Below are 18,904 nucleotides of genomic sequence, written 5' to 3'. Positions count from 1 at the left end.
TATATTTATTTAATAATTTTTAAAGTTATATAATTATTGGAATGCAATACTGTGAGAGTATCTCTTATGATTTTAAGAATATATATTTAAAATTGTATTTTAAAAAATAATAATTATATTTATTTAATTGATTTTTAAAATTTTAGTTTAATAGTAGTACTATTTCCCTACAGGGATTGATAGTAGTAAAAATGTTGAAAAGTAGGTACACTATAAACCGGGTTAGTAGTACAAATAATTAACATTAGAAAAAAAAATGTAACTAATTTGTTTTGTAAATTTGCCGTAAGGCAAAGATGCTATTTTAGAATACTTAAAACTAGAGAGGGTGATGGTGACACACTCCATAAGTTAAAGGGTTTGAATTTTTTTACTTTATCATTTTCTCAATAAAATTGCTAATCAGATTATAAATTGTAAAAAGTTGTAAATTATCAATTTAATTGTTTATTATTATTATTATTTTGATAGTAATACTAAAAATAAAATTAACTTTAACGTAATGATAAAATTATTCTATTCTGATTTGACCAGGTTTAAAACCAAGTTCGTTTAATTAATTTTATTAATATAAAATTAAATAAATTTTAAAGATTAAACAATTTGAACAATTTTTTCTTTTAATAACTGAGATTGTAAGTGTTGATTTTTTTTTAAATCATATATAACAAATAATATATATAAATAAAGTACTGCGATAACAAATACAGTATTAAAATAATAATTTACAATTTTTTTTTTTAATAAAATCAAGACTAGGTCTGTCGTTATTGTTATAGGTCATTGAAGATTCCACCCATTGCCGGCCGTATCTTGGAGAACTTCTGTAGCCATGGAAAGTTCCAAGCACTTCTCATATATAATTCTGCACATGCAGTATATAATTCTATATATCAACATCAACAATCAGATGCTAAGTGCACAAAGTGAATATAATTGCTAACAATACAGGACAACAAAATTATAATCATTACCAGTTACCACCTCAAAATCTCTTTATAAATATAGCTTCACACCCTCTCCCTCTCTCTACACACACTGTCACACACACACACACACACACAGAACCATGGAATCTGTAATCTATTTAACTTTGCTACTTCTACTACTCCCTCTCCTTCTCTTCCTCAATAACAGATCTTCCAAAAAGCTCCCACCAGGCTCTATGGGGTTACCCATAGTAGGCCAGAGCCTTAGCCTCCTACGAGCCCTGAGAGCCAATTGGGGAGAGGAATGGCTCCAAGAAAGGATAAGAAAGTACGGTCCGATTTCGAAACTCAGCCTCTTTGGGACCCCAACAGTTTTCCTCCATGGACAGGCTGCAAACAAGTTCATATACACTTGTGATGGCAACACATTTGCCACCCATCAGCCAACTTCAATCAGGAGGCTCATAGGTGATAAGAATTTAATGGAGTTGGACGGTGACGATCACCGGCGAGTCAGAGGAGCTCTTGTGTCGTTTTTGAAGCCGGAAGTGTTGAAGCAGTATGTTGGGAGGATGGATGAGGAAGTTGGACAGCACCTTGAGATGCATTGGCATGGCAAACAGGAGGTCACGGTATGTATGGTTAAAATTACAACATTTCTAATAATTTAGAAATATGGGATACATCATATTAGATGGTTGTTTACGCATCTCTATGTCATGTTTACTAAATAAACACGTAATTAAATCAGCAAATGATGTGCGACTTTAGATTTATAAACATTAAAACCACATTGACATCTAACAACTACCCAACTTAATTACAACAAAAACATAAATTTGCAATAATTTACGGTTAATTAAGATGGTGATCAATGACCATTTTGACCTAAGTCACACAATTATTCTTAATTGGTGTCGCTCTTACGATCCGAGTGCACTCTGACTCAAATTTTCACTTTTTATGACTTAATTCTGCCGCTCTTACGCTCCCGCTTTCCGATTTGCTCTGGCTCTCATTCCCGCTTTATGTGACTTAAATTATAACATGACATATATATGGAATTAATTTGAGATATGAAAGAGCCCTTCCTATATATGTTTTTAGAATTTAATACCTATATAGAATTCCAAAGATCAACCAAAACACAATCAGCTAAGTGATATTTAGGGACAGCTAGCTTGATTCAGTTTTCTGTTTTGAAATGAAGTGATGAGAAAACTACACAAAAAAATTATTTGGTTGACAAAATTGTTTATTTTATGAAAATTCAGTTAAAAATGATGTTTTATATAGTTTTTAAAAACAGTGTTATGTTAGTTATATATATATATATATATATATATATATATTGTGGTATGTTTCTGAGTTCTTAATAGTAGTTTTAGAAAACTAAAGGAAGTGCTACTTAATTAGCAGTGAATCTTGTAGAAATACTGGTCTGAATATGTGTCTTCCTCCAATTAACAAAACTACATTTATTGAAATACACAGGTGATGCCACTGATGAAAACCCTGACCTTCAACATAATTTGCACACTTATATTCGGTATAGAAAGAGGAGCAAGAAGAGATACACTTATAGGGCTGTTTCAGGATATGATGGAAGGAATACTGTCTGTGCCAATTAATTTGCCATTTACACGCTTCAACCATAGCCTCCGGGCAAGGGCAAAAATCAAAACCATAGTTATGGATCTTATATCTGAGAAGAGGGTGCAATTGGAGAAACATGGGGCTTCCCCTCATCAAGATCTCGTCAGTTGCTTGCTAAGCATCCGCAACAAAGACGGTTCAGCTGCATTGTCTGACGAGGAGATTTTGGACAATGCCGTCATTGTAATGCTTGCAGGACATGAAACTTCCTCCATTTTACTTACCTTCTTGGTCAGACTTTTCGCCAACAACCCGTCCGTCTACTCTTCTGTTCTTCAAGGTATATCCAAACACCATCCGGATCCTCTCCCATGCACCGCGGACTGTCTATTACCGATTTACTCTATCTGTAGGGTCCATACCCCTTACAGGGTCACTGGACTGTCCAATGCACAAAAGAGGATCCAAATTCATCTGGGTCTACTTGGTTTTTAATTCTGAAAATAATTCTTAATAATTGAGAGAGCAGAAAACTATTTTCAGATAACTATAAAAGACAATTATATGAAAACAGACCATTTTACAAATGAGTTTTCATTAAATAGTTTTTAGAAAACTGAACCAAATAGAGTTTTTTTTGTACAGTTTTATATTTTCAGTCTTAGAGTTACAAACCAAACTGACCTTTATTTTTTTCTCAATCACCGCAGAGAAAAAAATAAAAAATAAAAAAATTGATATATTATGTTACTAATTGTGATTGTAGAGCAAGAAGAGATTGCCAAGAGCAAAGGCTCTGGGGAGCTTCTCAGATGGGAAGACCTTATGAAGATGAAGTACACATGGAGAGTAGCAATGGAGACACTAAGGGTGACCCCTCCTATATTTTTATCCTTCAGGAGGACTCTCAAAGATGTTGAATATGGAGATTATATAATTCCAAAAGGGTGGCAAGTATGAGAAAAATCTTCAATATTATTGCAGCTAGCTTTTAATCATCAGTACTACTATAATATATGTGCCATTATATATATATGATCTATATACATAGGACTGACTGACATGCATTTGTGGATTATAATTAGGTGGTTTGGTCTGCAAGCATGACTCATATGGATGAAACAATCTTCCCAGAACCAGAAAAGTTCGATCCAATGCGCTCGGAGAAACAAGGAACTCCCCCTCCTTACAGTTTTGTGGCATTTGGAGGAGGCGCCAGGAACTGTCCTGGATATGAGTTTGCAAGAATGGAAACTCTGGCTATGGTTCATCACTTGGTTACCAAATTCACATGGAAGCTATCATGCAAAGATGATTCCTTTAGCAGAGATCCATTGCCAGTTTTCAACAAGGGGCTACCAATCCATATTGAAGAGAAGAAATCTAAATCCATGTAGTTTCCATCTGCTCTGACAGAAAATGGAATTAGGGAGGGCATGTACTATATATATATGTGTGTGTGTGTGTGTGTTTAGTGTTCTGTTGAATAAGCATTTGTATCAATCTAATGGGAAACATGTACGTTTCAGCAGAAATCTATTATTTGGCATTCATAAAATAAAATTAAAAAAAAAATTAGAAACAAAGGTGAATTCCTGCCAAATTAATGTGCTTTACATTCATAAATTTCCCGGGAAAAATAAGTGTTACATGGACGTTTAGGCTTTTCAAGAGAAGTATTTAATTGGGTTTGCTTTTTACTCAACTTTAAAAAATTGAGTTAAATTAAAATTTTATATATATATATATATATTGAGTAAAAATTAAAAATTTATATCTATAGACTATTTATTGAAAGTACATAGATTTTTTGTATTTTAATAATTTTTTTATTAAATAAATAAATAAATTTACCTTATATTTATCTTTCTTTTATACTTTATTTTATAATAAGAATTAATGGCGCATTTTAATTGGATAGTTGTACCACGTAAGCGATATTTTACGGGCGATGAGATGGTACCTGGGCCCTACTGCATAATTTCTCCCGGTTTATTTTACCAACCTAACCTAGGCGCATTATAAATTTCCGAGTCCCAGTCCCAGTCGCAGTCCCAGTCCCTGTATTGAGTTAGATTCTCCGTTTTTTTCCAGTCGCCGGTCGATCACAGTATTTATTTGTAGGCGAAAGCAAGTAATGGGAGATCTATGAAGCAAGTTAGTGTTTTAATCAGGTATAGACGGGAATTGGGTGCTTAAGAACGGGGTTTCGATTTGTTGTTCGGAAAGTCTCCCCAATCTTTTACACTGATGCATGACTTCTGTCGTTTTGTGATTGCAGTGTTTGTTGCAACATAAATTATTATAAGCTAGGCCGGTATAGACAACTGTGTGATTAAGATGAGGAAGATTGCACGGTTTACCTCTTCTTTCCAGCAACAGATGGTGAGTTCAGATTAACCTCTAAACTTAATAATTACATCAGCATTCGGTGACTCATTATTTGGTCTCAATCATCAATAGGGTTTTTTTCATTTTTTATATGTTCCATCTTGCTCATTAGTGTCATTACTCCAAACTGTACCAAAATAAGGATTAGTAGGATATAAATCTTTGAAAGATTCAAATCCTTCAATGGTTGTAGACATAATCCTCTGCTGAGCGCATTGCTAACTCCAGATTTATGCCTTAACACAAAAGTGAACTGTTGGAGGAAAGAAGCCCACTTTGCATGCTTCTTAGTCAACTTCTTTTGGCTATTTATTCAAAGCTTCATGATCTGAGAACAAAAGACACGGCGAAGCAAATAATGCTGCCAGTGCCTTAAACCTTGAACAATGGCATAAAACTCTTGATCATAGGTGCTATATCTTCGCCTTGTATCATTCAATTTCTCGCTGTCGAATGCTCCTTTCACTTAGAACAGCTCCAATCCCAATTCCAGAAGCATCACATTCTACTTCAAATATATTTTCGAAATCTTGTAATGCAAGGACGGGGGTTGATCATATCTTTTCTTTGATCTGCTGGAAGCTCTCTTCAGCTTTGTTGGTCCATTCAAACTAGCCTTTCTTCAAACAATCAGTCACTGTTGCAATTATAGTGCTGAAATTCTTGATGAAACGTCTGTAAGAGGTAGCAAGACCATGAAATTCTGCAACTGTAGTTGGTGTTTGCCCACTTCTAATGGCTGACACTTTGCTGTCATCTACTTTTATTCCTTCTGCGCTGATGATGTATCCCAAAAACACCAAGGAATTATTCATAAAATGGCACTTTTTCAGGTTAGCATTGAGTTTCTCTTGTCGTAGAACCTCTAATACTTCCCTAAGTGCTGCAAGTGAGAATCTTTGGATAGACTGTAAATCAAAATGGCATCAAAGTAAACCACAACAAACTTTCCAATAATGGCTTCAAAATTTGACTCGTCAAACGCATAAAGGTTCTGGGTGCATTTGACAAACCAAAATTTGATTCATCAAATACATTAATGTTCATGAATAAATACTCATTGTTCTCCGAATGTATGTATGGTGGTCCTTAAATACTTTAGTAGAGTAGTGGTTTTCATTACTTTTGTTGAATATGTTTCTTTTTCTTGTGTTTATGATTATTTGGATTTTCACTTCAGACAAAAGAGCAGCATAGGAAGGATGGAATTAGTGGATTGCCAGACGAGATCCTTATTGCCATCCTGTCTCTTTTGATGCTTAAGGAAGCTGCATGCTCTAGTATTCTCTCACGCAGATGGAGATATTTATGGAGACATACAACTGGTAGTTTCAACTTCGATTTAAAGACGTTACTAGGAGCTCCTACAGAGAGAGCTTTTTCATGTTCTGAACATGAAGAAAAGCGTACTACATATACAAATTGGGTTAATGAAATCTTGAAATTGCATCTTGGCACCTGTATAGATGAAATGAGGATTTCTTTTGATTTCTGTGACCAATACCCTCGCGATATCAATGATTGGATTAAGTTTGCTATGGAAAAGGGTGCTCAAAGGTTTGAATTGAATGTGTTGGGTTACACTATTCCCGGCTAGTGGCGTACATTTTACAAATTTTCAAGCATGGAAAACTTCAAAATCTTATTTAGGACTTCACACAGTCATCATGTGTCACGGAGTATTGGTTTTGCAGCTGGCTTTTGTTCCCTGACAGCTCTTCGATTGGTTGGTGTTGATATCACGGAGGATATACTTGAGAATTTCCTATTCAACTGTCAGTTTCTTGAACAATTAGGCATTGTGGGTACAAAATGTCTAGTGAATCTATAAATTGCTGGCCCGTCACTCAAATTGAAATGCTTAGAGATATCTCAATGCTTGTCTTTGGAAAATCTGGAAATTTCTGCAATAAATTTTGTTTCATTCGCCTATAAGGGACGAGAAACAGGTGTGCATTTTAAGAATGTTCCTCTACTCTCTGAGCTATCAATTGGGGGAGAATTTTGTCCCCCCTTTGTTTCTAGATGTTGCAAGCATTCCAGCTCTCTTCCTCAAATAGAAAAGCTCGAGTTAAAATATTTAAAGGTTAGAATACACAATCATTGCGTGATTGTATGCTTTTCTTTTCTTTTTTGGTTATGGTTGTTGTAACATCATTATCAACTTGTGCTTTCTTTTTGTTAGGAAATACAGCGGTTCCCCAAGTATTGCCGTGATCTTGGTAATCTCAAGCAAGTGGAATTTTTCTTTCTAGGAGATGTTGGTGACTGCCTTCTTAGTTTCACTTCTGTGATTGAGGCATCTCCTAATTTGTCTTAGTTTTTTGTTCGGGTAAGTATCCTTTCTTTGTAATTTAAGTTATGTTTGCTGATGGAAGTATTAGTATTGATTTTTTAATTTTTTTTTCATAATTTGTATTAGTATTGATTATTATTATTTTATTTATAAAAGGTACATGTATGATTTGAATAGACTTCAAATGCAAAGAGACAAGAAGATTGGGAGAGGTGTAAGCAGAGAAAGACATATATGATAGAATAAAAGATTTTTATTGAAGTGGCTGAGGAGGTGAAAGGAACCATTAGCCTGCCACTTTCGCTTCTGCAAATAAATTCCCATCTTCAACTTAAAAGAGGAAACATATTGAACTTGATAACTTACTGAATTTCTTTTGACCCAAATTAAATTTAAAGAACGAGTTGAAGATGACGTAGATAACAATTGAATAATGCTTTCATAAAAAATGCCATTCCAATCACACCCTAAATTTTGAGAACTTTGTGGGTTTGTGGCATTGTAGCTTTGTGCTTATACAATTTGAGTAACCTAAGTAAAATCTTTAATGGAGGCCTTCTGAATTTACCACAGCTGTGTGTTAAGCGTTAGGGTAAAGTAGACAGAGAGAGTGGAATGGGATATAAGAGGCTGAGAAATATAGGAATTGGAAAGAAAGAGGCAAACATCGTAAATTGTCCTCAATTATGCAAAGGAAATTAAGGAAAAGAAAAGAGAGAATATATATCATCAAGATGCAAACATTATCTTATAAAGAGATCCATTGATCCTAGCCACTCTTTTCTTGTTTAATGTTAGCTGCTATGTGTTTTCATGTTATTAATATGCGATTATAAATGAATATAAGTTGGAGTCTTACAACATGCTAATAGAATGTGCCTTGCCAAATGTGTGTATATATATATATATATATATATATATGCTGCTAGAATGTGAATAGTATCAATACATTGTTACCAGCCTAAATAAAATTATGTTATACCTAATGCTTAAAGGTATAATGTGATTGGATTCATAAGTTATAGTGAGCTAGCTTTCAATACGAATTTAATGACAAAATGAACGTGGATTCCCGCCTTACTCTTTCTTTATCGTCTATACACAAATGTAACATTTGGATGGTCATTGGATTTTGACAAATTGGACCACGCAAGAAGCAAAAATCTCTATATGCATGAACTATTTGCACTTAAATAAAATGGAACTTATACAAGTTTAGGGTCTATGTAAATAGACATTGTTTTATTGTCTTGCTTGTAAAGTCGCAATGGTTTTAGAATGTTAAAGGCTATTGCTTAGCCATCAATGTAAGGAGATGGAAAGGCAGATTGGATGCAAATCTAACCATTCACATTAATAAAAAAAGTTGTTATTCTTAGCCTTAAAACAGTGGGCACATGCTAACAGCTTGGCCTTTTACCGTTGCACAAAGGATAACGGTGATGAGCTACTGTATGCCATTGTATTACTTCTAGTGTTGGGTTTGTACCGTTCTGTAACTTCTTTGGTTTTTTTGGGATAAGTAGTCCTGTAAAGTTTTTACAGTGATAAAATCTATAAATGGACTCATTTTATGGTTGGATATCATTGTATGTTATTAAAAGAGATTAAATTTTTGCTATGAAGTTGAAGACAGCAAACATAAGCCTCTAACTTTTTTCTTGGGATTTTTTTTTTTTTTTTTTTTGGGGGGGAGGGGGGGGGGGGGGGTGGGCGAGTTTTGGTCTGATCCATGATGTGGGGTGGGGATAGGCCAATAGCAAGTATTTTCCTGAGGTTGTTCAGGATATCTTTATATGGTCATGTCTTGGTAGCTGTTTGTTATCACCTTGATAGCAGAAGGACGACTTGGGATGTTGTGCAGTTTGTATGTGTTTGGCTCGATTCTAGGCAAGGGAGGTTCGAGATATGCTATTTTTACCAGAGATTTTCAAATATTTGGGAGTCTACAATTCCTAGGAGGGAAGTTTGGTGAACCAAGGTTCCCTCAAGGTTGCTTTTTTTGGATGGACGGTTGTTTTGGGGAGGATCTTGACAAGCGACAAGAAAGAGGCTTCAAATCTTGGTAAATTGGTGTTGCATGTGCAAGAGGGATGAGGAGTTGATTGAGCAGCTTCTCTTACATTTTCGGTGTCTAGGGATGTGTGGATATTGAGCATGCTCGAAGCTTGCCAAGGTCCATGTTGAGCATGCTTGAGGCTTGGAACGGGTGTATAGTTGTGTTGCTAGCCTGGGATACATGAGAGTGATTCCACTTTGTATTTTGTGGGGCTTGTGGTATGAAAGAAATAGGGGACTCTTTGACTAGAATTAATCTACTATAGAGGTATTAAAATCTTCCATTCTTCGTTTTGTTGTTTGTTGGGTTAATGGGAGGTATTGTAGAGGATTTTGTAGCATTTGTGGATAGTTTAAGGGTATAGGGGATTATTTTGACTTGGAGCTTATTGTTTGGCACATGTTCGCTTGGGTGCGCTCTCCTTTTGAGTGTTTTTAATGAAAAATTACTTAAACCAAAAAAAAAAAATAGAATAAGTTGTTAATCTAAGGACATCAAGATATTCTCTTTGTGCTTTTTATTTTATTTTTTCCAAAAAATTCATGACTGATACACTTTGTGGTCATTTATGGAGGAATTAGCTCCATCGTTTAAATTTTGTGACAGCCTCAAGCATGTTTGATCTCGTTGTTCTGCTGGAAGTAAATTTGTATGGATAACTGTTCACTTGAATCCTTCCCCGGCATTAAGTGAATCTCGTTTTCATAATTGACATTGAATAGAGATTGAATTAGAATGTGAATAAGATTTGATAAGAGAGCTTCTGACATAGCAAGGATTTCATTACCATTATTGTTGCTATTAATTTTTTTTTAATAAACAACTTATGCTACTAATCTACTATTATGTTCTGTGAGTGGCTATTATTTGAGTGTTTTGTAGCCTCCAATGCCAGTTAAAGCAACTGGGGACAGTTTCTGCAGCCTTACTGAAAATAACCAAATCGTGATTTGGATTTCTCTTGTGAATGATTCCTGATGTTTAACTAATATTGATGACCATTATGTAACTGAGTTACTCTAATAGTCAGTTGCTCTAATAGGTTGTTACATAACCCGGTTGCATTACTTGAATCACCATTGGAAAAAAATAAAAGTCTTTCCTAGTATGCAAGACCCCTGCATTTAGCAGAGTCTGAAAGAGTAATACCATTGGGTGCGTCGGGTGCACGGTGCACCGGCTCGGATGCACAACATGTGCCTGTGTGTGCACAACACGTACGGTTCGGATGAGCCTTGTACACGGTGTGCCGTGTGCACCCAATACCTTCTCCTGAAAAAGGTGAATGGTTAGCTGCCTTACTCCATTGCTAAATAGGTTGATTTCAGGACTCGAACCTGTGTCATTGTGGGGGACAGATGAGCACTTGAATCATCATTGGAATGTAAATACAAGGTCACTTGTTGATTTTCTTAGAAAATTATCGTGAAAAGGAAGATTTCTTATTTTTATTAGATACAACTGGCTCCTTTCACATCCTGTGCAGAAGAAAGTGCAATTTACTTTTTTACTAAATCTTCTTGCGTTAACCAATTGTTGTTCTAGCTTCTAATTCATTGTTCTGTTTATTCTTATTAATTTTATCTAACTATCTTCCTCTATGGCAGATGCATATTGGACCGGTTGATAGAGAGGTACTGGAAATTACAAATTTGTAGTGGTCTAAGAGTTTGCTATATATTCTTAACTTTGTCTGCAAATAATGTCTTCTCTTGTTGTGTTGGCAGATAATAAGGGAAGTTAATGAAAGAACATATTTATATGCTGTAAAAGAGGTGACTAAATGTCATCGTCAATGCCTTAAGGTGGTGGAATTGTGTGGGTTTGATGGGAGTAGCGGAAGCGAAGTTGAACTTGTTTTGCACATACTTGAGATTGCTGCGTTACTGGAGAAGATAATTATTGATACGCGTCTTGTGTTACCCTCCGAATTTTCACGGGAAGCCGAGATGGAAGCTGCTAAAGAGCGTGCCAAGCAGCTGAAAATAAGATTACTTGCACGACCTGAAGTAGCCTTGGATGCCCATGGAGCTACCACCTTCTCTCTCCTCCTCTGATTTACTTTTCCTAAGTGAAAAGTCTTCGGCTTTCACGTTTTTTGTTATAATTATTATTTTGTTGAAATAAATTAGAATAGATTATTTTTATGCTTTGGTACCTACAATTTTTTTAAAATAATTTAAAAACAAATGCTGAAAATAAGATTACCTGCAACCGTTAAACTTGTGATTCTTTAATTATTAAAAAAAATAATAATAATCCTAATCCCATGTCTTCTAATATGGAGAGTTACAACTCTAGGTGATTATGTATTTATTCTTTCTCAGATTATTTATAATCTAAAAGGCTTGGAAATGTATCTTCTGGTCATTTTTTACATGTGTCTTTGCATTTTTACATTTTGACTTTGGTTTGACTTATTAAATTGTTTATTTAATGATTCAAATGACATATTTATTCTCATTTGACTTTAGTTTGATTAACTAAATTATTTCTCTAAGTATTCAAATGACATGTTTACCCTAACTTTTCCATTGAAATCAATTAACTGTCTTTAGTTGTTGTATATCTTTAATCCGTTCTGGTTCATAATAATGTGTGTGAATAAAACTGGTGTTTACAAACAGATCAAACCTGTTGAAAACCAAAAAATGCAAATATATAACGGAATACATGAAGCGAGCAAAGAAACCCTCAAGACTTGTAAGAGATGATCAAAGGGCTGCGAAGGTAGGAGAACATTGAAATCTGTCAGATTTATTTATTTTTTTGTTGCCAATCTAGTATAATTATTTTATAATTATAAATTTTCTTAGGATGTTCTTTATTTTTTATAATTTCTTTTTCCTAGAAAACTTTTGCAAAATGATCAACGATTCATTAATACCTATTCTTACTTTCAAAATGATCATATATATATATATATATATATATATATATATATATAGATGTATAATATAAAAAATTTATTTAATTGCTTATATAAAGGAAAAAATGTAATTTTAAATAAGGGTAAATATGGTATAATATTATTTGTATTCTAATTTAATTTAATTTCAAATTCAATTCCAAATTCAAATCCAAATCTCAAAAGGATTGGGACAAAAACACACCTATAAATAGAGAGAGTTCTGAAATTAGTTGAAGACGACGACAATAATCGTTACAGCTACTGAGAGAGAGAGAGAGAGAGAGAGAGCTTCGGAAGCTGTTAGAGAGAGAAAGAGCGAGTTGGGGGAGGGATCTAGTGAGAGAAACAACCACCAAGAGAGAAAGATAGGTTCCGATTCAAACCCTAGCGCGAGAGACCTCAACGAACCTCCTTCCGATGACTGCTGTCCAATCTGTTTTGACACCTTCGTCATTCCTTCCCGGGCTCAGTGTGGCCACCCTGTTCCATATTCACTAAAAAAGGCTAAATTATCATTAAAACTTCCAATAGAGATTGATGAGAGAGAAATAGTGTGGGTATTATTAGGGCTACAGTAGTCATTTAGGTTATTTGATATTTTGAAATAAATGTGATTAAAAAATTAAAGATAAAGTTGTCATTTTTTATTTATTTATCGAAAATCGTAATGAATCTAAGTAATAATTATTTTTGAAAGATATTTAAAATTGATATTTGACAAAACTTAAAAAGATGTCAATAAAACTCAAAGAAGTATGAGCTTTTGGTGGACCTAATTTAATTGGGTCTGTTTTTTACTCAATTTTTAAAAATTGAGTTAAACAAAAAAATTATAAATTCTTATTTAAGTAAAAATTAAAAATTTATGTATAATAAATATATATTATTATTTTAATTCCGGCACATTAAAGAATGGTGGGCTAGCAATAGCTTTGTGTGTGAAGTGACCTCAAACCGGTTCGCGCATTAAAGAAGGGATAATACAATGGAAACACCCAAAGTGAAAATAAGCCCGTCAGAGAGAATAAAAGAATAATAAAATGCATGACCCAAGTTACCCAACCCATAACTCTTGCTCTCGTTATCACTATCACTTTTTTGCTTGTGTGTCGCTCTATTCCATTCCAAATCCAAACGACCTTATATGTGGGGTTTGGGCGCACACAAAGCTCACTCTTTGAGAGGCAGATGGGAGGCTCTTGGCTTCCTTTTCCAATCCCCAATAGAGAACTCCTCCACGGCAGTCTTGGCGGAGTCTCTTAGCTAGAAAAAACCACCATAGACATCTTTCATCAATTTGAATTTCCACGCTATAAGCAAAAACCAGCCCAAGATTTACATAGAAGTTGAAGATATTGCAGACAATGCTGAATATTGGTCGAACTCGATAATTGGGTATGTTAGGCCCTACCATCCATTCTTCAAAGGATTCATACAAAAGACGTGGACAAATGATTTCCAATTAACATATCAAAAGGAAGGTTTCTTTGTGGTGAGATTTGAAATCTTCTGAAGATATGGAGAAGACCTTACGAACATGAAGTACACATGGAGAGCAGCAACGGAGACACTAAGAGTGACCCCTCCTTATATTTTTTATCTTCAGGAGGGCTCTCAAAGATGTTGAATAAGGAGGTTATATAATTCCAAAAGGGTGGCAAGTATGTGAAAAATCTTCAATATTATTGCAGTTAGCTTTTAATCATCAGTACTACTATAATATATGTGCCATTATACATACATACATATATATATATATATATATATATATATATATATATATATATATGATCTATATATATAGGACTGACTGACATGCATTTGTGGATTATAATAATTAGGTGGTTTGGTCTGAAGCATGACTCATATGACATACGGATGAAAATATCTTCCCAGAACCAGAAAAGTTCGATCCAATGCGCTCGGAGAAACAAGGAACTCCCCGTCCTAACAGTTTTGTGGCATTTGGAGGAGGCGCCAGGAACTGTCCTGGATATGAGTTTGCAAGAATGGAAACTCTGATCACTTGGTTACCAAATTCACATGGAAGCTCTCATGCAAAGATGATTCCTTCAGCAGAGATCCATTGCCAGTTTTCAACAAGGGGCTGCCAATCCATATTGAAGAGAAGAAATCTAAATCGATGTAGGTTCCATCTGCTGTGACAGAAAATGGAATTAGGGAGGGAATGTACTATATATATATATATATATATATATATATATATATGTATATAGTGTTCTGTTGAATAAGCATATGTATCAATCTAAAGGGAAACATGTACGTTTCAGCAGAAATCTATCACTTGGCATTCATAAAATAAAATTTAAAAACAAAGGTGAATTCCTGCCAAATTAATGTGCTTACATTCATAAATTTTCCGGGAAAAAAAGAAAAAGTGTTACATGGACGTTTAGGCTTTTGGAAAAAGTACAAGCTTTTGGTGGACCTAATTTAATTGGGTCTGTTTTTTACTCAATTTTTAAAAATCGAGTTAAACTAAAAATTTATAAATTCTTATTTAAGTAAAAATTAAAAATTTATGTATAATAAATAGGATTAAGTGCAAAAAAAAAAAAAAAAACCCTCACCATATAGAGAATGTGCAAGAAACTCCTGTGCATATAAGTTCCTCTATTATTCATCTTTCCAACAAATTTCCCCGAATCATCAATTTTGACTAATTTTTTTATTATAAAAATCCTAAAATACCCTTCTAAGCAACAATTATATATATATATATTTATATATATACACACATTGTATTTCTCTCTCTGTATCTCTCCACACTCTCTCTCTCTACAACAGCACTCCAATCCAAGTTTGAGAATTTGACGAGGAATTTTGAGAAGAATTATTAAATAAGAAGTTTTATAAAGAATTGGGTTTACCGTGTGAACACCATTGGCATTGCAAATTGACATGGAAAATTAATAATGGGGCCAAGATTGGAACTACGGATCGGCTTCGGTTCACACAGAAGCTAGGGAAAGAGTTTTTTGGCTTCTGATTCATTTTCTATTTTCTTTCTTCTTATTTTTTTGGTCTGTTAATTAATTAATTGATATTGATGGGTATTTGGATGTTAGAGAAACAGATGGGTAGTGGCGGTGGTGACGGAACATGTAGATGAGATCTGCGATAAATATATATATATATATATATATATATATATTATAATATTTTAACTTCGTTTGGATACACAATAAAAAAAAAAAATAATATTAGTTATGAGCGAAGAGAAGGAAAAAGAAAAGAAAGGAAAATATAACAATACTTTATATTCATGTTTGGATAGAAAGGAGAAAAAAGAAAGAAAATTATAGGATTTTTGTTTGGATAGGAAGGAGAAAAAAGAAAAGAAAGGATAATAACAAAATTATCATCCTATCTTTTTATATTTGTGTGATTTCTTTGACTCCATTTTCTTTGTGTTTCTTGGTTTTTTTATAGCTTATTTAATTAAAAATTTCATTAACAAATATTCTATATAAATTATACCATATACATACACAACCCCCTAATATGATTCCTTATTCTTATAACCAAACCAGGGATGAAACATGATAAGATTTTGGTCTTATCCCTTCCTCTTCCCCAGTCTCTTTCTCTGATGTTCTCGTTATAACAATTCTCCATCTCTTCCTCATCTTGTCGGTTTCCAGTCTCACTCTCCTAGCGAATCTCTTATCCCCGAACATGATACACTCAGTGCGCGCACACATATAAATATATATACATATATATGTATGTATATATTTGTATATATCTTCATCTTCACTCCAACAAATGAAAGTTTGCCGGTGAATTTTTAGTGACCAAAGTTTGAGCAGTGGCATCCATCAATTCCCATAAACTTGAAAGACCAAACCGATTGGAAGTTTCTATATCTATGTGTGCTGAAACCAAACCAATCGGAAGTTTCTATATCTGTGTGCTGAGACCAAACCATTGGATGAACCCTAATGTTATAAGGACTTACAAGGAATAACAAATTTTTATATCTAATTTTGAAGGCTAGTTTTGGTATATTGAAAATGCCACTAAACTTACTTTCCTTTCTTTCCAAATCTTCTAATATTTGGAGGGATAACTATCCCTCAAAATCCGTCCAAATCCTTTCTTTTATCTTCAAACCCTCCCATCCAAACATAGCACTCCTTATCCTTTCCTTTATTTTCTTTCAAAATCCTCCTAAATCTTCCCATCCAAAGGAAGCCTTGTATTTGTATAACATATGGAGTCAATAAGGTGTAACAGAGGTGGTTGGGTTACAAATGTGTAACAATGGGCAGTGGGGTAGAGTTGGGCGGTGGTTTGCAGCCGTTGTGGAAGTGATGGGGGAGGTTACAACAATACTTGGACAAGAGAGAGAGAGAGAGTCGCAGAGAAGACTAATGGTGTATGTGTGTATATATATATATATATGTCATAGAGAGAGTAAATTGAGGCTTATATAAGATTTAATGGAAAAAAATGTCCCTAGATCATAAAAATATGAAACAGAAGAAAAATAGAGAAGAGAAAACGTTTTATTTATTTATTATTCTTTTTATGGGGGTATTTTAGACACTTCAATTGCTAAATTGACATAATGTCTTTATTTACACAAATTGAAATAAGAGGGGGTTTCTTACACATCCCATGTATAGCGACGGTGTTTTTTGCACTTTTCCTTAATATATATATATATATATATATATATATATATATATATAATTTTATTACCGCACATTAAAGAATGGTGGGCTTGCAATCGCTTGTTTGTGAAGTAACCTCAATCGGTTCACACATTAAAGAAGGGATAATACAGTGGAAAGACCCAATATGAAAATAAGCACGTCAAAGATAAAGTAAAAGAATAATAACATGCATGATCTAACCAATAGCTCTAGCTTTCACTTTATTTCTTGCAATTTTTAGTGTGTCGCTCTATCCCATTCCAAACCTCAAACACTCTTATATATGGGACTTGGCCTACACAAAACTCAATTTTTGGAAGGCAGATGGAGGCACTTGCCTTCCTTTTCCAATCCCCAATAGAGAACTCCTCCACGACAGCCTTAGCGGAGTCTCTTAGGAAAAACCACCAATCACATCTTTCATCAATTTGAATTTCCATGCTATAAGCAAAAACCAACACAAGATCTACATAGAAGATGAAGATATTGCAGACAATGCTGAATATTGGTCTAACTCGATAATTGGGTATGTCAAGCCCTACCATCCATTCTTCAAACGATTCATACAAAAGACGTGGACAAATGATTTCCAATTAACATATCAAAAGGAAGGCTTTTTTCTGGTGAGATTTGAAATCTTCTGAAGATATGGAGAAGATGCTGCAAAGAGTTCATACTTTTGAGGGGACCTGTTACAATCAACACCAATATGGCTCAAAGTCCATGGTCTTCCAATTCATTGTAGGATTAGAATAGTTCTCTCTAAAATATACTTGGCTTACTCGTAAACCATTTTTTTGGATGAAGCAACAAGTGACTGTGGCCAGTTTGTAAGGGTTATGGGTGAAGTTGTGTAATACCCCTAGTTTTCAAAAGGATAAGATTGGAATTTAAATTTGATTCTATGTGTCAAATTGTTTATTGAATAGTGGTTTATTTTGTTTTATTTAAATGAATTATTTTTTTTTTTTTTATTGTCTTTATTTGAATTAATTAATTTGTTTAAATTTGATTTTGCTTTTCTGTAGTTACATTAATTGTGTTTATGGACTTAGTGTTTAAGGACTTAATTGTCATTATTTGAATTAGTTGCATTTATTACATTAGTGGATTTAACTTGTGTGATGGTGTGTCCTTAAGTGTTTTTTATAATTTTTATTTTTTTTTATAATTGGGTAATTAAGTTAAATAAGTGTTTTTATTACATTAATTATTTACAGTCTTTTGGAAGTCATGTATGTAGGTGTCGTAGATGATAACTGCGGTTTTGTTTCTATGGGCCGACTGGGATTGGAATTAGGGCTTAGTCTCTAATTGGATATAAACTAGGGTTACGGTAATAAGCTTATAAATATAAGCACTTCAGTGGTTTAGGGTTTTAGAGACGTGAGCATAATGGTTGTAAAACAGATAGAGTTACAGAGGGAATTACAGAGAGAGATAAAGGGAGAAAGTCTAGGGTTTTACCTTAGGCTAGGGCTGAACCAAGGAGGAGGAGGAGCAGAGGTTGGCTTGTGGGTAAAACCAAGAGCAACAGAGGTGGAACGGTCGTCGGAGATTTCATCGAAAAATTCAGAGACGGTTAAGGCAAGTTCTTTCCTTCCTCTTTCCCTTTGGCATGTGTTTAGTGCACCTAGATAGTCTCTAGGGTTAAAATGATTATTAACTGAACTTTACATGTTTATTACATGCTTTATTGATGATCTGTAAGTGTTCAATACGTTTTATAATGGTTTGTGCATAACTGGGTTTCAAGTTGTTCATTAAGCAAGTTAAATCGGTAGGACTTTTAACCTCTGTAATTGAGTCCAACTGGTATAATCAAACCCCTAGAAAGCTACTGGGTGTTTCTAGGACTCTTAAGACCAGGTTTAAGAAGGAACAGAAGGGTAGGAAAGGGGCGTAGATGAAGCAGATCATCGGAAACGGCAAAGGAACGAAACAGAGGCTCTCAAAGGAGAGAGAGCTGGTTCTCCCATGGAGAGAGCCGGCTCTAGGCAAGAAGAGACGGCTCCCCTTGTGGGAGATCCGGCTCTAAGT

General features: G+C 34.3%; 2 protein-coding genes across 2 annotated transcripts; both read left to right on the top strand.

The window, feature by feature from the left end:
* The first annotated feature begins 1,069 nt into the window (after positions 1-1,069).
* Positions 1,070-3,922, top strand: LOC132278342 (taxane 10-beta-hydroxylase-like). The gene is made up of 4 exons (XM_059780135.1): positions 1,070-1,561; positions 2,424-2,865; positions 3,292-3,479; positions 3,611-3,922. The coding sequence occupies exons 1-4, from the start codon at positions 1,070-1,072 to the stop codon at positions 3,920-3,922; spliced, it is 1,434 nt and encodes a 477-aa protein (XP_059636118.1).
* Positions 3,923-4,865: 943 nt separating this feature from the next.
* Positions 4,866-11,985, top strand: LOC132278331 (F-box/FBD/LRR-repeat protein At4g00160-like). Its single transcript, XM_059780126.1, has 7 exons — positions 4,866-4,910; positions 6,097-6,473; positions 6,579-6,717; positions 7,102-7,215; positions 10,879-10,905; positions 10,999-11,280; positions 11,899-11,985. The coding sequence occupies exons 1-7, from the start codon at positions 4,866-4,868 to the stop codon at positions 11,983-11,985; spliced, it is 1,071 nt and encodes a 356-aa protein (XP_059636109.1).
* Positions 11,986-18,904: the final 6,919 nt, after the last annotated feature.

The sequence above is a fragment of the Cornus florida genome, unplaced genomic scaffold (genome assembly GCF_030987335.1).
Source record: "Cornus florida cultivar Cherokee Brave unplaced genomic scaffold, ASM3098733v1 CherokeeBrave_3.0.0_Hap2_Chr01, whole genome shotgun sequence".
NCBI classification, from domain to species: domain Eukaryota; kingdom Viridiplantae; phylum Streptophyta; class Magnoliopsida; order Cornales; family Cornaceae; genus Cornus; species Cornus florida.
The sequence above is the reverse complement of the archived record's forward strand: the minus strand, read 5'-3'. Positions and strand labels throughout refer to the sequence as shown.